General features: G+C 39.4%; 1 protein-coding gene across 1 annotated transcript in view; it reads right to left on the bottom strand.

The window, feature by feature from the left end:
* Nucleotides 1-24,389, bottom strand: part of MPP4 (MAGUK p55 scaffold protein 4) — a 64,943-nt gene that overhangs the window by 18,706 nt on the left and 21,848 nt on the right. Inside the window, 9 exon segments of the mRNA XM_043993363.1 lie at nucleotides 2,279-2,296; nucleotides 2,887-2,951; nucleotides 7,937-8,133; nucleotides 9,446-9,517; nucleotides 12,619-12,704; nucleotides 17,524-17,548; nucleotides 17,550-17,606; nucleotides 19,721-19,831; nucleotides 23,662-23,742. Coding sequence (XP_043849298.1) covers nucleotides 2,279-2,296; nucleotides 2,887-2,951; nucleotides 7,937-8,133; nucleotides 9,446-9,517; nucleotides 12,619-12,704; nucleotides 17,524-17,548; nucleotides 17,550-17,606; nucleotides 19,721-19,831; nucleotides 23,662-23,742 — 712 coding nt within the window.

Genomic DNA, 24,389 nt, shown 5'->3' with positions numbered 1-24,389 from the left:
GATACTGGGAGACCACTTCAGGGGTAGAAGTGAAGGGAGAACAAGGCAAGTTTTGGCTAGGGAGGAGTTCAGCGGTGGGTGTGTCTGCCATCTGGCAGCTTCTGATTTAAAGCAATTATTCTTGTTCTTAGCCTCTAAGCCCAGTTGTTTTCTGTACTGCTAAAGGACTAAAAGTACTAACAACCCCCTCTAATTTTAAACTACTAAAACAGCCTCTCAGCTGTAGTAACTGATTTTCCTAACCCCAAAGCAAGCCTCTTTCCACTCTCCCGTACCTGACCTCTCATTAATGTCACTTTAATGTCAAAGGGTTTAATTTACTTATATGTGCTAGATTAAATTTATGGGATAATTATTTGAAGGGACTAAATAAAACAAAGTTCTATAAAACACTAATTACTTGCTCCAAGCCCTAAATGTAGCCTTGTTCCATTAAGATATAGTGAAAATAAGTGCCAAGGTTGAAGTTATCATTACAATAATTGAATCTTTATGTTTCTTTATTTTTTTTTGTTTTTTCCCCTTTATGTTTCTTTAAAGAAGGGCGTCTTGACCTTTGTTACGCCCTGCACCCCTTTGGCAGTGTCCTGAAGCCTATAGGCCTCTTCTCAAAAATAATGCTTTTAAATGCATAAACTAAAATATGTAAATTTACAAATGAAACCAATTATATTTAAATGTATTTATTAAAATTTGGGGGGTTAAGAACCTCTAATTTAGAAGACCTTTTCAGATTCACATTTTCACAATATTAATGATTTTTATAAGCTCTTACAATAACCTCAGAAGTAAAAAATAACCACCTTCATCCCCATTTTACAAATAAAGAGGCCAAGGCACAGAATAGTGAAATGATGCTTACCCATGGACTGTCAATGACCCTAAGGCATCAGGAGCCCAAGTCCCATCCAGGATATTATCTAGTCATATTTCTGGGGCTCTTAGTTCAGAGTTCTAATGAGAAACTACCACTCTTCTGCATGTACTTTGTGATGGGCATCAGCAAGGTAACTGATTCTACCATTCACACATTAAATCCCACATGGTAGGGAATCCAGCCCTCATCATGCCTTGTCCCCATTCCAGTCCAACAATAGAAGATGGCAATGTCCTTTCTAAAAGAATATGCTCTGCAACTAGTAGAATAAAAGTTATGTGAGGGAAGGAATGTTTTTTAACTCATAATTTTGAGTAGTGGGATAATTAGTGAACTCCTGCTTCTCGGTATTTATTTCTGTAAGCCCTATGAGTTTTATTACTTGTTGATGAGTTGACCAAGTGGGGAAGAGGATGTTAAGGGCTGAAAAAATTCCTTTTGTTGCCTTTATTTCCCCTAGGTTTGTGTTAGTTCACTCTGACCTGTTAACTTCACTGATGTCTTTTGTGTGTGTGTGTGTGTGTGTGTGTGTGTGTGTGTGTGTGTGTGGCAGTTGGGGTTAAGTGACTTGCCCAAGGTCTCAAATATCAAGCATCTGAGGCTGGATTTGAACTCAGGTCCTCCTGACTTCAGGGCCGGTCCTCTATCCACTGCGCCACCTAGCTGCCCTCCCCTGATGTCTTTTTAATGACTTAAAATATTGTACATTCTTTTTTGTTTTGTTTTGTTTTTTTGTGGGGCAATGAGGGTTAAGTGACTTGCCCAGGGTCACATAGCTAGTGTCAAGTATCTGAGGCTGCATTTGAACTCAGGTCCTCCTAAATCCAGGGCTGGTGCTTTATCTGCTGCGCCACTTAGCTGCCCCCTAATGACTTAAAATAAATGACTCATGCAGTCAGGAGCATGGTTCTAAGGGTACAGTGGGCACTTAATAAATACATGATCAATTCAATCAGTTGTAACAGTCCTTTGGGCAAGACTAAGACTAACTTCCTTGCCAGGGTGCCTAAGTTTCTAAATATTATGGGAATTGTATTTCTTCCTAGCTCAGGAAGGTGGGCAGTTAAGAGCAGGACAAGAGGGCAGAGTTTTCATCTAGACCAGGACAAAAAAGAGAACCTATGAAAGAGGAAGAGAGAAAATCAATGCCCAAGGTCTTTAGCAATTTTGGACTTCTCCTTGAGGTAATCGGTCCAAGCCTTTCCAGAAGGACTGTTATACGATCTACCGATAAACACTTATGAAGTGCCTACTATGTCAAGCACTGTGCTAGACCAAAATGAAATAGTCTCTGCCCTCAATGGGCTGACATCCTATCCATTGACTTGAGTGGAATTGAATTAAGAGAACATCAGTAAATTTCAAGGAGACTTTGGGTTTGGGGTAGGTACTACATTTTACCTTCTTCCACAGTACTCACTGGTCACAAATGATGGAAGCAGGTAATTAAAAAAATAAAAACAAGTAAATTAAAAGAAACAAGATATCCAATGTCATAATTGCATTAAATAGACTCTTAAAATAAATTATAATAGCTACTGTTTATGTAGTATTTTAAGGTTTGCAACATTCTTTACAAACTTCTAAATTTATCTTTACAAAAACCTTGGGAAGAAGTAGGTAATGTTATTATCCTCATTTTTACAGTTCAGGAAACAGAAGTAGATAGTGGTTAAATGACTTGGCTAGGGTCTCACAGCTAGTAGGTGTTTGAGACCTAATTTGAACTCGGGTCTTCTTGACTCCAGATCCAGTGCTTTAACCACTATACCACCTGACCCAAAAGAACCCAAAAAGATAAATTTCTGAGGGGTGGATGGGATAGTTATTTGGGGAAAAGGGGAGAGAAAGGAAAGACTCCAATAGCTCATAAACTCATATATATAGATAACCGTATACTTCACCTATGGCTAAGGTCAGCCCTAAGAAAGGGTAAGATTGTTTTTCTCAAAAGGCACATGAATGATTTTACTTCCTGTTAGTATCAGAGAAGAGAATTCCACACTCACATATGGTTGATCTGAGGCAGGCCTGAGGCTGGAAGGGTTGAGACCACCAGAATTCCCGCTGCTTCCTGCAAAAAGAAATTCAGCCAATAAATAAATAAATAAACAAACAAATGAACGAACGAACAAACAAACAAATAAGTAATTAAGTAAAAAAGTAAGTAAATAAATAAGCATAGAAATAAAGAAATAAAAGAAATTCAGCCCTGAGAGAACCAAACCAACTTGATTTTGTATCATTACCAACATTTTAAAAATTGCTGCTTCAATTAAGGTTTTCTGAATTAAAGTTTCATTTTCCTGTAAATCACTTCATTTCAGGGAAATTATCCATCACTCTATTACTGTCTTGCAGGCCGCAGGTGGACACAACCAATTGGAATTCCCCAAACTCTGGAAAGTCCCTAAATCTAAAAATAGTAAATGTGCTTTTACTGTAGAAATCCTTATGAGTCTTTCTTCAGGGTTCTTAGCCAGCTAAGAAGCTCTGAACCTGGTTTCTTTGCAAATTTCATGCCTTTGCTAATAAATCGAATATGCTTGGACTTTGCCTTCTCAGGCATTCCATTTTACTTGATACATCATGAAGAGGAGTTGAATTGAAACATCTTATTTATTACTTGATGGAAAAGGATGATATCATACTATATGGCTCTAGAAAAGAATATTAATTGGCTCTGTCATCTCACAGAATCTTTCCCCAATGATATAAAATGTCATTTGGACCCAGTATAAAATTCTCAATATACATCAAGGAAAGATAGAGACTGAAGGCTTTGGTTTTGACTATGAAGGTCACATTGAACCAAGGGATGAAGGCAATACCTACAAATGTGTTAGTCTACTTCCAGTAAGACACATCAGTCATAAAGATATCAAGGAGATAACTTGTCCATTGCTATTAATTCTTGGGGACACCAACTGTCTCCCTCCCCACCTTACAGGGCTTCTTGTGTTCTCAGACAAGTGTTCTACCTGCTAATGGCCAAAGCAACATCTGCTCCTGTTACTGTAGAAGGATTAACTGAAAAGGTGGGGGATTAATAACCCAGCAACTGGAACAGCAAACCAGCTGTCATAGGAAACTTATTTTTCTTTAAAAACCTCATCAACATTAAATGCCAACCTTTACAGAAGAAGTCAAAACCCAGTCCCAAATGACTGGGAGTAAAGAGAATAAAGAGAGGGGCCTGAAAAAACCACAAACAGACAATTGAAAAATACAGGCATGTGGGTACCAGGTACATTATATATCTCGGCCTTGAAGCTGAAACTGAATATAAAACGAGAGGAATGTATATCTTAAATTAACATGCATGTTTTCCTACCCATGGGATAAAATATTTTTCTAGTCACATGGCAAAGAAGCTAGGACACAGGACTTGGAGATAGGAGGGTCTGAGTTCTAATCATGATAGAGACCCTTAATAGCTGTGTGATCTTAAGCAATTATTTTACCTCTCTGCCTCTTTCCTCATCTTTATAGATGAGGGAGTTGGACTTGATGGTCCACTGTGGTTCTAAATCTATAATGTTGTAAAACCGTGATCCTGAAAACCCCAGTTCTTTTCATCAGCATGACGACAATGATGATGATGGCACTTTGTCATCTGACACATGGTCAGTTTAAATTCAATGTGTTCTGTGCTAAATAGATCTGACATTTAGTTTGGTTGCCACCTTCAATATTGCAAGAAAAGGCTCCTCAAGTCATAAAACAATGCATTTTTTTTCTCATCTTTTTTGCCTTCAAATGTAATGTAAAGCATCTCAAAAATGAGCCACAGAGTTATTACTGAGATGCCCCCCCACACCTCAGGAAGCCAGAGTCTCAGGAACGACCATGGGTTACATAAGGATTTGACCCAACCTTTTGTTTCTCTTGCCTAATGCTCTAATCCAATAAACCTATAATTACCTCCATGTCAAATAATCTCTAAGATTACAAAAAGTGCTGCCATTTCTATTGAGTCTGAGACAAAATTAAAAAAAAATATCTTCCATACAAAATGCTTTTTGGCATTAAAATGTTGGTTATTTCAAGAGAGAAAAAAATAGATAGTTGATTTAAACCAGCACAGAATTTAGCATGCTAAAATTCTGCTGTGTTCCTTCAGCTGTGCCTTTTCATTTGGTCCTTTCATTTGTCATTCGTTTATCCTTTTGTTAACAACCATTTAATTTCATTTAACATTTTCTCATACTTGAAAATAGATGCGATACTTAGATCCAACTTTGAAAACAGTTGTTTGGGGGCAGCTAGGTGGCGCAGTGGATAGAGCACCGGCCCTGGATTCAAGAGGACCTGAGTTCAAATCCGGCCTCAGACACTTAACACTTACTAGCTATGTGACCCTGGGCAAGTCACTTAACCCCAACTGCCTCACACACACACACACACAAGCAGAAAAAAACCAACAGAATATGAAAACAGTTGTTTGTCCATTTACCTTGGACCAGAGAATAGTCAAGAATTGTGACCTATGTGTGTGCTTGGAAGGGGGATGGGTGGCAAGGAGGAAAGTGAACTAATTAAACAGTGTGGTTTCTTTTGTAGGGTGAGGAGGAAATAAGCTTTTACATAGTACCTATGTACCTAACATTGTATACTTGGTACCACGTACCTGACCCTATGCTTTATAAACATGATTTCATCTGATCCTCACAATCCTGGGAGATAGGTGCTATTATTTATTATCTCCAGTTTTACAGATGAAGAAACTGAGGCAGATGGAGGTTAAGTGTCTTGCCCAGGATTACACAGCTAGTAAGTGTCTGAAGTGAGATTTGAACTCGTCTTCTCCTGATTCCAAGTCCAGTGTTTGTCACTACTTAGCTGGTCCCTGACTGCTGATTAGAATGAGGGTTAGCATCAGTGTGTGACTATGGCCAAGCCACTCAGTGGATCTGAGTCTGTTTATTCATCTATAAAATGGTGATATTTATATCTGTCCCTCTTCTTTCATAGGCTTGTGGTGACAATCAAATGTGAACAGTGGGAGGGAAGGGCAAAAGGAGACCCTGCTGCCAAACCTATACCTAAAGGTTCCAGGAATCGTTCTCCAATTCAGGCTCATTCAGACTGGAGCTGTGATATAAAGATATATATGTCTATATAGATACATCATACTCATGTGTCTATATACATATACATATATATGTATACACACACATATACTTATAACAGAAAGAGTTTAAGGCATGGGCCCTGCCTTATTATCCCCATTTCACACACACACACACACACACACACGTATCCTTGGGATAGACTTAGGGACCCTGACAACCCTGGAACTAGCTCAGCACCAAGGGGGTGAGCTGTTCTAAGTACTGATCAATATCCATAGATGAAGGAGGCAGTCTCCTACATTATGTGACCCAAAGGGCAACATATAAAACTACACAGTATGTACATAATACACATACAACAGAAGAACAGGATTAAAAGATGTAATCAAGGAAATGTACGGCAGAAAGAGAAGATGGGCCAGTTGTGACATGTCAAGGCCAAGGGATAACAGGTGGATGACCACGGTGCTCCACTGTTATCCTTGAAATGTCCAGAGAAATGAAAGGGCTCCAGCCCTTTGTGAACATCCCTGTGATGGCTTCCAGGAGGACATGGACAAGAGGCCCAAGGATACGTTGTGTTCTGCGTCGTCGAAGAGGTCATGTAAATCAATTAGATCACAGATTGATGTGAGCATTTGAGAATACAAAATGTCTATTCTTATTATCATTGTATCCTAGGGTCTAGAGCTGGAAAGGATCTTAGAGGTTATCTCACTCAATCTCCTCTTTTTTTACAAATTGGGAAACTGAGGCAAAGAGGCGTTTCATAGATTTACAGCCAAAATATGATCTGGTCCAACCTCTTTATTTCAGATTAGGAAACTAAAGTTAAGTGATGTCCCTAAGGCCTCATAGGTAGTAAGTGGCAGCACCAGGACTAGAACTCCAAGATCTCTTTTCCATTTTGCCACACAATGGCTTTTAGGTTAAATGACTTGCCCAAGGTCATACAGGTAGTACTGGTAAAAAGTAAAAATGCAAACCCAGGCTCTCTGGCTCCAAACTGTACCATACTGCTTCCTATTCATTCAACAAATAAGTCTATCACAAGGGAAGATTGCAATGACAGAAGCTTTTGGTGACTGATGATAGATAATGAAAAAGATGAACGACAAAGAATTGGTCAATATATCTTGAGTGTAGGGGACAGGGTACCTGAACTGGCCAGTCCCAGTACAACAGTCCATCTCACAGGAAGAGATATGTTAACCCAAGTATTAAAGCTTTACAGCAATGTCCCTTAAGACCACCTCACAGACTCTAATTTGATTCTGTACTCATAAGTAAGGCTTCTGACCTTAATTTGGCTTCCTAAGCAGACTCTTCTAGTGGGGGGAGACTGTACTGAATAGTTAACATGAATATTCTAGTCTGTTTGGCCATTGAGTTTCTCCATGTAAATTTATAAATTAGCACTGTGGTTTTATCCATCTGTCTCTTGTGAGTCTGGTCATTTAAATTAGCCCCCAGGATCTGATTATAGAGTGAACTGACAAAATGGAGTTTCTGAACTTACAAAGCCAAGGACCAGAAATTAGAACCATGGTAGAAACATCCCATGAGATCTATCCTCTTCCTCTTTCTCCTCCCCTCCCCTCTCCTCTCCTCTCCTCTCCTCCCCTCCCCTCCCCTGTCCTCTCCTCCCCTCCCCTCCCCTCCCCTCCCCTCTTCTCTTCCTCTTCTCTTCTCTCCTTTCCTTTTCCACTCTCTATCTCTCCCTCTGACTTCCACCCTCTTCCTTTCCTCTCCTCTCCTCTCCTCCCCTCTCCTCCCCTCCCCTCCCCTCTTCTCTTCTCTCCTTTCCTTTTCCACTCTCTATCTCTCCCTCTGACTTCCACCCTCTTCCTTTCCTCTCCTCTCCTTTTCTTCTCATACTCCTTCCCTCTAAATACACTCTCCTTCCCATCTTAAATACAATAGAAACCTAAACAAAACCTTCTGTTTTGCTGGTGGTTAGTCTAGAAGTAATTGTTTCCCTTACCTTTTCAGAAGGTGATTGGAAGGGATAAGACCCGCACAGGCACCAAAGTCAGAGACCTTCCTGGCCTGCCACCAGAGGGAGTCATTCCGATCCACAATCTGGAGGATCTCTCCCTTTTGAAATGGCAAGCCAGCATCTGCACAAGGGATGATGGGATCCTCCCAGGGGCAGTACTTGGCCATCGTTCGAACATAAACCTAGTGAAAAGCATACAATTACACCAGCAGGAGAACCTTTACCTACAAGTATAAACCAGTTCTTCTAGGCTTCTATTCACCTCTTCATACTCATTTTCTCCATCCTTTCTACCCACCTTTATTCCTATTCCCACAAAAGGGTCACTGATTATAAATTAAACTTGTAAGATGTAAGGAGGAGGAAATCTCTGACTTTCTCCTCTGAGGATGTGCAGGAAGTGGTAGAGCTATGAAAGTAAACTCCTACCTCCCCCTCCCCTCACACCCTTCTCTAAAGTATACTCCCCTCTCTTTTGTAGAGCCTTAAGAAGAGCACCAAACTCTAATTTATTAATATTCCACTCAAGTCAAGCCTTGAAATTAGTATGAGCAATCAGATTTTATTCCTATTAAAAGCTCCTGAGAGACCCTCACTATCTCTGAGTATTATCCTTTAGGTTGAGTCTATCATTGTGGCTGTAGGAGGAGTATCACCATACCCTTTGAAGTAGTACAGGGGTTCTTGTTTGGGCAGAATCTAAACTCTCTAATGCCATTATAAACTCACAGAGGGCTTCTTACACCAGGTTTTTATTTCCACAACCTCTACTTCAATTCTAAATAAGGATGACTATTAATAATCATTACTAATGACAGCCATAATATTGGCGATTCTATTTTTTGATATACAAACTAATTGAAGTTTAGTAACCTCATCCTTAATACAATAGTCCCACTCTATTATGCCTTTCCTTAATGAATTCTTCCTTTTATTGTTAGTACTTTTGTTGTTAATATTCTTTTTTTTTTTTTTGGCATGGCAATGAGGGTTAAGTGACTTGCCCAGGGTCACACAGCTAGTAAGTGTCAAGTATCTGAAGTTGGATTTGAACTCAGGTCCTCCTGAATCCAGGGCTGGTGCTTTATCCACTGTGATATCTAGCTGCCCTTTCCTTTTATTGTTTATGTTTCTTCATTTTGCCTCTGCTACGATGAATCTCTGAGTAAGAAACATGCCATATTCCACTCAAAAGGCATTTATTAAGTACCTCCTATATACCAGGCACTAAACTAGGTGTTAGGGCTACAAAGGCCTACACTGGAGGGCATTGAACACCATGTTTGACAACTTTTTTTTTTCAGGGCAGTGAGGGTTAAGTGTCTTGCTCAGGGTCACACAGGTAGTAAGTGTCAAGTGCCTGAGACCAGATTTGAACTCAAGTCCTCCTGAATCCAGGGCCAGTGCTTTATCCACTGCACCACCTAGCTGCCCAGCTTGACAACTTTTACTGTGGCATCTCTAACCTGGAGAAAGGATTCATTGAACTCTTACCATCGACTGGTTATTAATGGGGCGATCAGAAACCGGGACCACCTTGAACATGATTGTGCCGTGAGACATAGCCTAGAAAATTTCAATAGGAGAAATTATCATTGACTTCTAATTGACTGGTCTTAGGTCATTAAAACTGAGCTTTCCCTTGGCCCAGCAACATCCCCCACAGCATTGTCTTGGGCTTTTTTGTCCATGAGGACCAAACTAAGATCTCGGTCTCCTTCACCCATTTGCCATTGTGTCCCAAGCTACATGGTCTCTCTTCACATCTGTCACAACAGTTTCAGACCCCTCCCCAAATAAACTTTATTACTTTGTCTCACCCTGCAAAATGTACCCATAGTAGTTTGGCATGATACAACATGTGTACATTAGTTTAAGGGGTATTGTCATTTTTATTATATTGACATGGTTCAGCCACAAATACTGAATATTCCTCCAGTTATTTAAGTTGTTCCTAATTTTTGTTTTGTTTTGTTTTTTTTGTTTTTGTGGGGCAATGAGGGTTAAGTGACTTGCTCAGGGTCACACAGCTAGTAAGTGTCAGATGTCTGAGGTCAGATTTGAACTCAGGTGCTCCTGAATCTGGGGCCAGCATTTTTTCCACTGTTCCACCTAGCTGCCCCCTGTTCCTAAATTTTTAAGGAGCATTTTGTCTTTCTGTAATTCTATTTACCCATATGGGTATTATCCACCTATGTGGGTATTGAGTGCACTTTTTAGACTGATTCTCAGATATTTTATGTGTTTATGGTTATTTTGAATGGGGCTTCCCTTTCTATTATTACCTTTTGGATTTTGTTTTGCTAAACAGAAATGCTGTTGCTTTTTGTGGATTTATTTTGTATACTGTTATTCTTCTGAAGCTACTAATTGTTTCAGTTAGTTTCTCTGCTAATTCCCTAGAATTTTCTAAATAAACAACTATGTCATTAGCAAATAGGAGCAATTTTGACTCCACTTTGCCTATCTTTATGACTTTAATTTCTTTCTTGTTTAATTGCTATTTTTTAGCAAATAATAGCAGGGAAAGGGAGCATACTTCCTTTACTTCTGTATTTACTAGTGCTTCCCCACTGCATATAAGGTTAGCTTTTGGATTTAGAGATACTATTTATGATGCTAAGAAAGGGTCCCGTGCCTATGTTTCATAGGGTTTTAAGCATAAATGAAAGCTATACTTTGTCAAAGGTTCTACCTTCATCCGTTGATATAAACATGAGTTTGGTGGTGTTTTTATTTTTAATATATTAGTTATGTTATTTCTTTTCCTAATGCTGAACTATGCTTGCATCTTTAGTATAAATCCAACTTGATCATAGTGAAGTAATTGTTGTACAGATTTTTGTAGCCTTTTTGTCAAGGTTGTAATATAATTTTGGAATCAATATTCATTATGAATTACATAAAGGACAGAACTTGGAGTCAGGAGAACCTGGTTGCTATTTTCATGGCATTTCTTGTGCATACTAGTTTTATTGTGTCCCTCCTCTGACATGTAAATGCTGTGTGACACTGTGCAATCATTTAATGTCTCAGTGCTCTAGGCAACACTATAGCTATAAATTGAAGAGAAGGTACTGACGATCTGTGTTGGTAGAGAGATATGGAAGAGATACTAATTGGTCGATTAATATTGGTGCAATAATCACTAATTAGATGGTGTTGGAGAAATATTAGCTGGCAGTTTCAGAGGATATAAGTGATAGTACTGGAGGACTCCCAGAATTCTTGACAGGAGAAGTAGCCTTGTTCTAGAGACCTGATCTAATAGTATAAGTATAGGTTAGAAGAGTAAGCTCAGAGCCTCTGGAAATATTTAACAAGTTAGATTAAAAATCTGCTATACAGTTATTTATATTTTTTCTGTGTCCTCATGGGTGATTTATTTTTGTAAATATGCCATACAGTTCGAGAAATAGGAATATTATTTAATGTTTGCATTCAGAAGATACCATGTCTGCCACAGTTTATTCAGTTCTCAATTTCCATTTTTTTCTATTAGATTTGTCCAATTTCAGAAAAAAATAGGATAGTTTTCTACTAATATTCTATTACTTTCTATATCTTTTTGTAGTTCAGTTAACTTTTCTTTGGTCAATTTATATACTATGCTATTTGGTACCTAGGTGTTTAGTACTGATGTTGGCCCAGTAAGTAGGTAGTTCAAAATCTTCCTATCCTCTCTTCGTGTGTCTTGGTTTTCTAAAGTATGGGTTGGTTAGGTTTTCTGAGGTTTTATACAATTCCTTTAGCTGAATCTTCCTATATTCCCTCCCTTCTTTCTCTAGGGGAAAAAGAATCAATGCTACTATCTTCCATCGGTGAGATCTAGAGCTCTGGTACATGCAAAATGTCAATAACAGTACTAGGCCTCCGGGAGAGAAGTTTTGGTGTAGACACAGAGGGGCAACACAAATCACCATTATGGGTTTTTTTTTTGTTGGTTTTTTTTGGGTAAGGCAATTGGGGTTAAGTGACTTGCCCAGGGTCACACAGCTAGTAAGTGTTAAGTGTCTGAGGCCGGATTTGAACTCAGGTACTCCTGAATCCAGGGCCGGTGCTTTATCCACTACGCCACCTAGCTGCCCCCATTATGTTTTATTTCATATATCATGCCACCATTATTATTCTATATAGATAGTACTTTAAAGTTTACAGAGTTTTATATGTAATATCTCATTTAATCCTCACAATGACTCTGGGACGCAGGTGCTGTTATTAGCCTCATTTTACAGAGGAGGAAACTGAGGCAGATAGAGATTTAAGTCAGAGATATCAAACAGGAGGCCACAACACTCTGTGCAAACCTGAGTCATATTGAAATATAATTGGGAAATATTTAACAAAATAAATAAAATATAATGAAACATAAATAACATTACATTTTAAAAACCAAATCAATATGCAGCCTTCAAATATATTTTATGTAGGGTCCTCTTTTATATTTGAGTTTGACCCCACTGGTTTAAGTGACTTACAGTCACATAGCTAGTTGTTAGTGTCTGAGACCAAATATGACTCGGGTTTTCTTGACTCTGGTCCAGTTCTGTTTCCACTGCACCCCCTACCTAAATTATCAGTTAAAAAAGGAAAGAAAGAAAGGAAGGAAGGAAAAAATGAAGAAAAGAAAAGAAAGGAAAAGAAAGAGGGAAAGAAAAGATTGATACCAGGATATGGATCACTTGTTCTGGTTCAAGTCCCTCCACTGAAATGCCGTTCACTTCCACCAGTTTGTCTCCAGCATAGAGCAGCCCTAGACAAATGGAAACATAAGACAAAGATGGTATGATTCAGATATGGGTGGGGGTTGGTGGGAAGGATACCTGGGGTAGGTAGATGGCACAGTGGCTACAGTGCCAGGCTTAGAGTGTGACCCTGGGCAAGTCACTTTACCCTGTTTGCTGAAAAGTACCCTAAAAATACCAAAAACAGAAATGGGTGGAAAAAGAAGGTAAGAAGTGCTACCACAGGGGTGAATTTCATCAGAGTGTACAATGAAAGAGTTAGAATAGATCCACAAGGATGCCTACTCCAAGCTATGCCTGCAAAGAAATTTTCTTTACAACATTCTGCTTGACAACATTCTAGTGACCAAGGGGCATTCACAGTCACCTAAGGCTATTCCACTTGGGGATAACAATAATGGTCAGGGAACTTTTCCTTATCCTGACTTGCTCCTAGTTTTGTCTTCTGAGACCAGGCAAAACAAGTCAACTGTCTTCAAATAATTGAAGTCACATATCATGCCATCCCTTTCCCCATATTCTCTTCTCTAGGCCAAGTATCCCCAGTTCCCTTCATTGATCTTTGTATGATATGCTTTCTAGTTCCCTTACCCTACTGGTCACCATGCACCATGCTCCAGCTAAAGATTTCAAGGTGGAAGGGAACTTTGAAATCATCCAGACCAACCTCTTCATTTTACAAATGGAGAAACTGAGGTCCAAGGTCATAAAGGTAGTACATAGCAGAGCTAGGTTTCAAACTTAGGTCCTCTGATTCTAATTCCAGTGCTTTCCCCTTTACTCCATGCTCCCACTCCAACTTGTCAAAATTCTTCCCAAGTTGTGGCATCCAGAACTGAACACAATACCCCAGTTGTGGTCTGATGGGGCCAAGTGCAGTGGGTCTGCCCATCAGTTAAGAGGAGTCCATTATAATGCTTTCACAGAGGTTAAGATAGTCGTTAAAATAAGTAATCAGTGCATAATAGTTGTTGTTTGTCCTTCATTCTTAAAGAGGAGGTGATGTCATGACTTGCACTGAATTGGATTTAAGTAAGGGAGGGCTATGTAGAGTCATCAACCTTACTCTCTCCAGAGCCATCTGGGTCCAGTGAAAAGATCTATATCAGGAAGATGATGTTTAAGGCAACTGGGGTTAAGTGACTTGCCCAGGGTCACACAACTAGTAAGTGTCTGAGGTGAGATTTGAACTCAGATCCTCCCAACTACAGGACCAGTACTCTATCTACTGTGCCACCTAGCTGCCCCACATAGTAGTACATGCTTTTCTAAAAGCAACCTCTTTCATATACCCCAAAGTCCTTCCTAACCTCTTTCTACCTGCCTTACAGGGCAATTGTGAAGAAAGATTTTTGCAATCCTTAGAACAAATGCAAGTTGTTACCATTATAATCTTTATTATAATGGTTATTATCATCATTATTACTAATTGTACCATGCATATTTCATATATTTTCTGGAGTCTGGGGTCCTAGTTTCAAATCTCACCTCTGATACTTAGTATCTGAGTAATCTAGGGCAATGGGGGTAGCTGGATGGCACAATAGATAGAGTGCCGGGCCTAGAGTGTGACCCTGGGCAAATCGCTTAACCTCTTTGCCTCAGTTTCATCTGTAAAATGAGCTGGAGAAGGAAATGGCAAAGCCCTCTAGTATCTTTGCCAAGAAAACCCTAAATGGGTCACAGACTCTGTGACATGTGGGACATGACTGAATAACAACAGCAACCTAAGGCTTAATCTCCTTGGGTCTCAGTTTCCTCATCTCTAAAACAAAGGAGGGAGGTCAGACGAGGTGGCTTCCAAAGTCCACTGTGGCTCTATCTAGATATATGATCCTACACTCATTCACACTTCATAATGAGAAAAGAGCAAATTAGCTCTTTCAAGTAAATTACTTCATAAATAGTTTTAATCTTTATTAAATTGACTTCTTCTCAGATCTAATAAACCAATTAGAGATTACAATGACTATGGATTTGCTGGGTTTAGTAACAGATGGCAGGAGAATATTATTCAAGAGGCTGCCTCCCCTCACTGCTTCAGTCGATCTCATGGGTTTTGTTGGGCCTGCTTCTTTCCCTTTGTCCCTAGTCAGTCAGTTCCAATCTATCAATCAGTCAATATATCTACAGGGTTTCCTTGTTATCACCTGCCTTCAGGCCCAAACCTCAAAATATGTGCAAAGATTAGTAGAAAGGTAGGACAAAGCAAAATACAGCCAAGATTTTCTTTAAATATTGCACCTTTGTTGGTTCATTTCTTGAGCTTCATTTTGGCTCATTATTATTTCTAAACTTCAGACAGGAACTTTTGGGGCCAGACATGTTTTTATTTAAGCTTCAGGTTTTACAGTTCCTATTACAGCTTCATGGATATTTTTCTCTCTGCGGACACTAACTATCTGGAGAGCAACAAGGCTACTATATATATGTGTGTGTGTGTGTGTGTGTATGTATATGTATATGTATATATGTATGTATGTATAGTATGATGGGATTTAGATCTGGAAGGAACCTTAAACATTATCTTCTAGTCCCACTCCCTTGCTTTGTATAGAAAAGGAAAGCTGACCCCCAAGGAGATGCAGTGACTTGTCCAAATTTTCTTAGCTTAGAAAGTAGCAGAATCCAGGATTTGAACCCAGAGAGGCTGACTTTCAAATTGAGGATTCTTGTCATATTACACCACAGCTGTCTCATACCACAATTATATAGTAGATAGAACTAAAGATATAATTTTGAGAATCATCAATATGGAGGTAATGATTGGAAGCCTGGATTGATCGATCAATCTATCTATCTATCTATCTATCTATCTATCTATCTATCTATCATCTATCTATATCTATGTATCTTTCTTTCTTCCTTCCTCCATTCCTTCCTTTCTTCTCTCTTCCCTTCCTCTCTCCCTTCCTTCTTTCTCTCCTTCTCCTCCTTCCTTCCTCCCTCCCTCCTTCCCTTCCTTCCTTTCTATGCTAATTTTCTACCAATGATGCCATAGGACTCCAACATACAGAACAGCACAATCTTAAAAAAATACAAATTGTAGTTCACACAAAGGTTGGGTGTAGCTAGGTTTTGGTATATTACTAACAATGACTTGGTGAAGCCCCATTCTGACTCAGGCTGGTCCTATTGTTCAGATTTGGGATTGAATAAAATGAGCCCCTCCTAGAATAACTAACAATTAATGAAGGGAGGCTGCTTAACCACAGGATGGACTCCCATTTCGTTAATCTATGATGAAGTCCAGACACCATGCTGAGCACTGGAGGCTACAAAGAGAAAAAGCAAGATGTGTGGCTTCTCAACTTCCCCGTGGCGGTCTTTGGGGTGTCAAATTGGAGGAAGGAGCTTTTGACTCCAAATACAGTGGCCTTTGGTAGGAAGCTCCCCCATGATTCAAGCTTTAGTGCCTTGGGGCTAAATGGTCTGGAGGAAAGCTTCAAAAACTTTTAAGGAAAAAAACTAGCCTGGTCTGCACAGGGAAGAGCCTTGGGAAAAACCAAGCCAGACTATACACGACAGGACCACTTGTAGATATTGCTGCTACTAACATTACATGGTAGAAAAGTGCTATCAGTACCATCATATAAAGGATCCTCAGGACCAAAAGGAGGGGAATATGTATCAAGAATGAGGAATAGGGGGCAGCTAGGTGGCACAGTGGATAAAGCACCGGCCCTGGATTCAGGAGGACCTGAGTTCAAATCTAGCCTCAGACATTTTGACACTTACTAGCTGTATGACCCTGGGCAGGTCACTTAACCTTCATTGCCCTGCAAAAAAACCCCCACAACAACAAAAAAACAAAAACAAAAAGAGTGAGGAATAACAGATGGGTGGCTGAAGTGTTGTATGGGTATATGTAAATTGTAAAAACAAACAAACAACTAAGGCAGATGTCTAACAAGGTGGGTAATACCCTTTCGGAGGATTTATGGAAATACATGGATAAGGATCAATTTCACAGTAGTTCACCATCAGACTTAAAGCTGGAAAGGGCCTTAGAGGTCATTAAGTCATCATTTTGCAGATGAGGAAACTGAGGCTCAAAGGGATTAAACGACTTCGACTTGCCCAGGTTCACATAGCAAATATAAGTGGCTGAGGTAGGATTTGTACCCATATCTTTCTGACCCCAGGACCAGCACTCTATCCACTATATCACAATGCACTCAGAATTGAAGAAACATATTGACTGACAGTCTTCAATCTGTTCCAGTGGATGGCATACCCACAGGGGTGAGATCACCAATCCACTGAAGTACTGAAATATTAAACTGAAGGCGCTGAAACAGATAAGCTCTGGAAAAGGAAGAAGGAAGAAAGGTTGAGGAAAGAACACGGGGTCTAGGACAGAGATGGGGGGAAATACCCACATTTGGAAGGTGAGAATTGACTGAAAGGAAGAGACAAAAGAAGATGGTATCTGGAAAGGGGCAGCCAAGGCAAAAAGCAAAGGCTTTTTTTCTCCAGGGGTACAAGGCTTAAGTGACTTGCCCCAGGGTCACACAGCTAGTGTCAAATGTCTGAGGTTGGATTTGAACTCAGGTCCTCCTGAATCTGAGGCCAGTGCTTTATCCACTGCGTCACCTAGCTGCCCCAGCAAAGGCATGTTTTAAGACGGAGTAGATGTGAGTATATTCAAAGACGAAGGAGGCAGAGCCAGTGATAAAGAGATGAAGGAGTCACTGGAGAGGAGGTCCTTCAGGGGAGACCTTACTTACATGGCTACTTAAGCCACTGAAAGGCATTTCTTCAATTTCTGAGGGGTTACCATCTGATGATCCAAGGCACGCTGGAGCACCAGAATTCCAACTTAACCACTCCTGTCTGCCAGTCCACCGTTGGATTATCCTGGCCACCATGATATCCCCTGTTATCTCATGGCGCTTGATGGTGGCACCCTGACAAAAGAGAACCACAGGATATACTCTTGATTCTGTATGCTTGGACATCCTTGGAGTCAATACAGATCTTAACTTTCTAGACAAGATCATCTCTTATATCTGGGATGAGAAAAATCACATAGAAATGAATAAAATAAAAATTAATTTGAAAAACTATTTCAAGCAACAGCAATGAAAATTGAAGGAGGAGGGGATTTGGGAAGAAATACGATGAGTTCCTTTGGACATGTTGAGCTTGAGATCTCTTTCTCAAGTCAGACATTAGGGCTGGATATATAGATTTGGTAGCAATATGCACAGAGATGATCATTAAACCTTTGGGAAGCTGATGAGATAACCCAAGGAAGAGGGTCTAAAGAGTCTAGTGAATTGATTTCTCAGAATTTTAAAGGTGGAAGGTAACTCTGAGGCCATCTGGTCTGACTCATCTCTAAAAGGAATCCCTATTATAACATGCTAAACAAGGGGTCAGCCAGCCTCTGTTGGAAGATCTCTGTTGAAGCAGAATCTATTTCATCCCTATGTAGCCTATCCCACTTTTGGTCCCGCTCCCATTTTTAGGAAGTTTTTTCCTGATATCTGCTTCAATTGGCCTCTTTGCCTCCTCTCCCCATCATTCCTGATTCTGCCCTTTGGGGCCAAACAGGAATCCAGCCTTTAGGGTTACTCTTCTTCCACGTGATGACCCTTTCAAATCTTGAATCCTATACAGGATTATGTTCCTCCTTGAGTCTTCATTCTTCACACTAATCATCCCCAACTCCTTCAATTGGTCCTTATGTGCCATGGGCCATTTTGGTTATTTCTACAGTGGGTGGGATATGGCTCATCGATGATCCTTTATAAATTGAGGCACCGAGAGGAACATATGTACAGAGGGACTTTCACCTCTTTATACCTCTTAATATAGCCCCAAATTGGCTTCGTGTTTTCTTTTTAAATGCCACATCCAACTTACTAATTCATGTTGAATACCCAAAAATGCTGGGTCTTTTTCAGATGAACTGCTATCTAGCCATGCCTTCCCCATTCTTCATGTGTGAAGCTGATTTTCTTAGACAAAGTGTAAGACTTCACAGTAATTCCTATCAAATTTCATTTTTTAAAGAAAGATCTCACCCAATGCTTTAGTTAGTCAAGGTCCTTATAGATCTAACTTTGTTGCCCAGTCTGTCATCTCTGCTTTGTACCACCTGTGGAATTGCTTAGCATGCCCTCTAGCCACTGATAAAAAATGAGAATACACAAGAGCCAAATACAGATCCCTGGAGCACTCTATTGAGGAAGGCATCCTGCCAAGTTGATATAGATCTGTTAACAACTTAAGTCTGGCCAATCAAGTAATTTGAATTCTATTTAATTTTATTATTATCCAGGCTACATGTTTCTGTCTCTTCCATAAGGATAGTGTGCAGTCAGTTCTGTGGTATTCGACAATTTGTGGACTCCTTGGCCCATACTGTCTGTGGTTTTGTCTTGGCAAAGATACTGGAGTGGTTGCCATTTACTTCTCCAGTAAAAGATTATTAGGACGCAGAAATATGTTTAATGTTATTGTACATCCATAACCTATATAAGATTGCTTTGCTGTCCTGGGGAGGGGGAGGGAGGGAGAAAAATTTGGACCTAGAAATCTTATAGAAAGAAATGTTGAAAACTATCTCAACATGTAACTAGAAAATAATAAAATACTTTTATGATAAAATATTATTAGGAGATATCAGATGTTTTTGCTCAATTGAATTAAATGACATGTAACAAAGTGATTTTTTTTAAAAATTAAAAGTACTAAAAACAAAGAAACAAAAACCCACAATCTCTTATAATCTTATACCTTGCAGATTGGACAGGGAACAGTAAATGGAAATCTCTAGTCAGGGCAAACATTCAGTGTATTCAAAAGCATAAGCAAGTGGTGCTCAAGGGGAGGGGGGAACCCCTTTATGTCTGTTAACACAATTTCCCTCAAATTTTCTGAGTGCCTGTAGCTTGTCACCTACCATGGACACATAAAGTGTCTGTGTCGTCCCTAGAGAGAGTCTAATCTCCATGGTATAGATCAAAATTCCAAATATCAAAAGACTTCCTTACCAGGGGCTGCTTATTTTCACCAAGCAGACAATCCTCAAAGCTTCCTCATTCTCGGGGATGTCATCAGGCAGTGGAGGAAGAACCGGCTCAAAATCTTTCTGAGCCACAGTATCATGGGCGTTTAGTAAGGCCTGGATCAGAAGAACAAAAACACAAGCCATGATCATCCTGAGAAGCGTGACCATCCCCAAAGTCAGTTGGCCCCAAACAACAGGACTTGTGGCACACAGCACAAGGTCCTCCCACTGATTAATTCCTACTAAAAATTCATGATTCTATGATTCTGGAAGGTAATCTCGTTTCTTGGAAGCCTAGGTAACATAAATCACAGACTGGACCTAGGCTACCTTGCACATGTGGAGTTTGAATTACAAAATATTCCATACAATAGCTTTCCTAACATAAACAGATAGAGAATTTTTGGCTACTTGGTTAGATATCAGCTATAAGCAAGGGACTAACAGATCTTCCTATATCAATCTTTTAATTACTATAAAATTTTTCTACAACAACCCTATGAATGATTGCTCCAGATGACTCCAGATACGATAAATGTTGATTAAACAATTAAATTTTAGCAAAGTTTGTTGTTGTTTGTTTTAAATTGGTACAGTCAATATTTGAAGGGACATGCCCTGGTGGAGGGTACATAAATGGGTCTGGTCATTCTGGAAAATAATTTAGAATCATATCAAAGAAGTCACTAAAGTGTTCATAGACTATGCTGATACTAGGTTTATATGCCTGAAGAGGTCAATGCCAGAAACAATGTTCCATATATACAACAAGATTACTATCAACACTTTTTGTCATACAAAAAAAACCTGAAAGGGGTACCCATCAAGGGGAATGACTGAGCAATTGTGATATATGAATGTAACAGAACATTATTGTGCAGTAAGAAACAAGTTTCAGGAATTCAGAGAAACATGGGAAAACATATGAAGAAACAGGGTGAAGATAGCAGAATCACTATAACAATATGCAATCAGTTCTGAAATTACATTTATTTTGAAAATGCAAATTTGTTCCAGTGTAATTGATATATTGGGGAACAATTTGAGCATAATGAGAATTTCACATTTGCTTATGTGTGATTCCATTTTCAAGAAACACTAGGTGAACACAGAAAGCTATACACAGCTGAACTAAGCCACAAAGGAATACACAAAATGCAACACACACATGCATGCATGCATGCACACATGCACACACACCCTTCAAACATCTATCAGCTGCCTCAGTTTACCGCCTGTGTTATCTTCCAAGACTGTTCTTTGCTATTTTGCATTTGTGGACTTTTCTACTTAAAAAAAACCCAACACACTCATTCAGCATCCCAGATATCCCCAGGACATCTAAGCTTCCTGGTTCAAAAAATGCCAAATAGTCCATGCAAAAAGAAAGCTTTAAGTATTGAGGAGAAGCCTGAGTATTAAATGAGAGAACATGGGATCTCTCCCAAATCATAAAAGAATCCACATTGGATCATTAGAGACATTGCCACAAAATAGAAGAATGCCTCTGACTGGAGGTAGGGTGTTCCTAACCCCATTTCCCCCATAAACCCTGGTTTTAATATTTTGGTAATTTTTAGGAACACGTGTCTAGTGGAACTAACTATATTGTGATCACAAGAACTATACTAAAAAGTAGTTGGAAAGCTTAGCCTCAAAAACCAGATGAACAATATACTTCTCTCCTTTATTTGTAGAGGGGTGTGTGTGTGGGGGTGCTAAGGGTTTTGGAATATACAGAGCTTGAAGGAGCCTAGAAATCATTTAGTACAGTCCCATCTACAGATAAGGAAACTGAGGCTCAGAAACACTGAGTGAAAAGCCACACAGGCAGTAAGTTGTCAAGCTAGTATTTGAACTCAGATTTTCTGGTCTCCATCCCACTATACCACAAAAGAGAATCTGGGGTGATCAGTTTTTTCTTCTGATGACAAGACACCTTACATTTCTCTAATAGATGGTTGTGTTACTATTCTTCCTTCAGAGATTGCTTAATAGGAAGAATTTAACTGGAACTTTAGAAAACAACTTATCTTTGTCCACACTGTTCAGATTGTTAATAAATGGTTATCTTTTGCACTAAATGTTTGACTTAGAAATCACATTCCAAATGCCATGAAGTCAGTAAATTAATATTTTCAGGATGCAGAATCATTAAAAAGTACTTTCCAAGAGCTGTTTGATCACCACGACATTGTCAGTATATTAGGACACAATTTTTAGCACAGGATAAGCATTTAAAAATGCTTTATTCATTCATTTATTATATTAATGTCTTTTCAAACCCAATTACAAATTTGAAATTCTTCCAAGTTGCCTCATTTCTTATAACAAGTATTGTTGCAACTTACATTTCTCCCCAATTCTTAGATATTTTGCCAGTGGAATGAAGAGAGGGAGGGCATAGTTTTACTGCAGCTCTTTTCTTCAGGAACTTGTCATCACTCCCCAGGATGCTCCCATCATCGTCGCTAGCTAGCATTTATATAATGCTTTAAAGTTTGCAAAGAACTTTACAAATATTATCTCATTTGATGCTCACAACAACCCTGGGAGACAAGTGCTATTATTACCCTCATTTTATAAATGAGAAAACTGAGGCTGACAAAGAGGTTTAACTCACGTCTCCAGGGTTACTTACATAGTTAATAGAGAGTTGAAACCGACTAAGGTCCAATGTTGAATACGCTGCGCCACCCAGTGGCCATATATTGTCGCTACTTTCTTGAGCACTGGCTACGTAACATTGAGAGGGGAAAACAGCGATGTTTCAGTATCAAGATCAGCATGGTACAGTGGATGGAGCCTTGGGCTTGGAGCCAGAGAAACCTGAGTTCAAAACCTGCCTCGGACACTGACTAGCTGTATCTAATAAAAATTATTATTGTTTTTCACAATAAAATCCTGGCTCCTCGGGAACGAGATTATTTTGGGAGGTGGTGATGTAGAAAAAATGAGTGGAGAAGAGGGAAACGTGGAAAATTTGTTTTATAATAGGAGTTAAAAATACGTGCTTAGTTTGAATAATCTGAAAATGGATAAAGCTTGTCAATTTCATCTTTTTCCCTTATACATTATATGTAAACAAGGAATAGGTCAAAAACCTGAGGAAAATTTCTTTCAAATGTTATTTGGATGGTATGTCCATGAAAATCTAATTTGAATAGTCATGTATATTCAAAGCATTTCATTGAGTTCAATCAGTTTCATTTGGTAAAACTTATTTTTTTTTTTACATTTAAAAAATGTTTTTGTTAAAAGGATGTTGAGCAGAAGAAACTGCACTATCTGGACCATTCTATTACTCACTGAACCCTGGGAAAATCTCTTAGCCTCTCCCAGCCTCGATTTCTTCATCTGTAAAATGAGTCGGGGTTAAACTTGATCTCACCATGTCTAAATCTATGCTCCTATGCCAAGCTGATTAACACCTGACCAGGTCACATCGGAACAATGAGGCTGAAATAAATTTGAAATAATCTCCCTCTCAAAAGGCACCCTAGAAAAAAGCATAAGTCAGGAGATGTGAATTCTAGGGCTGCTTCTGTAGTTTACTGTCTGGATGATCTTTGAGGAGTCCGTTTCTCATCTCCAAAACGAGGTGGTCAGTCTAGACAAACTCCAAGGTCCTTTCCAGCTCTAATGGGTTAGGATCGATATGCCTTCAAATATGTTTGTGCCTCTTAAAAAAAGAATGCTAATTATATTATAAAGTTTCATCCCCTAAGGTTTCCTCTGGCTCTAAAATTTTGTGACATTTAAATGCATTCCTCTGCTTGTCCCTTATAATGAAACTCCTTATCTGAGAATACCTTTACCATAGCCTTGATTTCTGCTTCCTATTTTTCAATGGATGCCCTCCCAGCCAGGATCTTCTCTTGTCCTTACCCCCTGCCTCCCCACCCCACCCCCAGCCACTGTCCCCTCAAAGAGCCAGCACTTGCCTGGAAGTGTTTGGCTTTTAGAACTTGTCTCAGTTCTTGGACTTCAGGGGACTGAGGAACCTCCCGCAACATCTCCACCACCTGGTTGATAGAATGACATGGAATATGAAATTGATTATATTCCTTTTTCAGGGAGTCCCATCCCAGCCATGTAAAAGCAGAGAGGTCTAGCAGTGACCAGTAGCCCACAACACTCCCGAGGGTGACCTGAACCAGGTTAAAATATAATTGGGAAGCGTTTAACAAAATAAATACAAATATAATAAAACAGATAATATTACATTCTAAAACTATGTGGCCTGCAGTCATCCGTCTATAAGCATTAGTGGCAGCTCTATTTGAGGCCCTCAGTGGTCATCTTTTTTTTTTTTTTTCAGGGCAATGAGGGTTAAGTGACTTGTTCAGGGTCACACAGCTAGTAAGTGTCAAGTGTCTGAGGGAGAATTTGAACTCAGGTCCTCTTGAATCCAGGGCCAGTGCTTTATCCACTTCATCACCTAGCTGCCATCTAGCTGCCACCTAGCTACCCGCTAAGCATCACTATTTAAAGACATTGTGAACAAGGCCTACCAAGCCTTAAGAAAAAGAAAAATTCTCATCCAGATGAAATTATTTAAGATGATTTAGAATTTCTGGAATGGAGACTGGAGGAGCTCATTTCTTGAGCTTCCTTCTAGCCTCACAAGTCTATGATAATAGATGGTTCTTTTAAAAAAATCAAATTCTGA

Source organism: Dromiciops gliroides, chromosome 3 (assembly GCF_019393635.1).
Source record: "Dromiciops gliroides isolate mDroGli1 chromosome 3, mDroGli1.pri, whole genome shotgun sequence".
NCBI classification, from domain to species: Eukaryota; Metazoa; Chordata; class Mammalia; order Microbiotheria; family Microbiotheriidae; genus Dromiciops; species Dromiciops gliroides.
The sequence above is the reverse complement of the archived record's forward strand: the minus strand, read 5'-3'. Positions and strand labels throughout refer to the sequence as shown.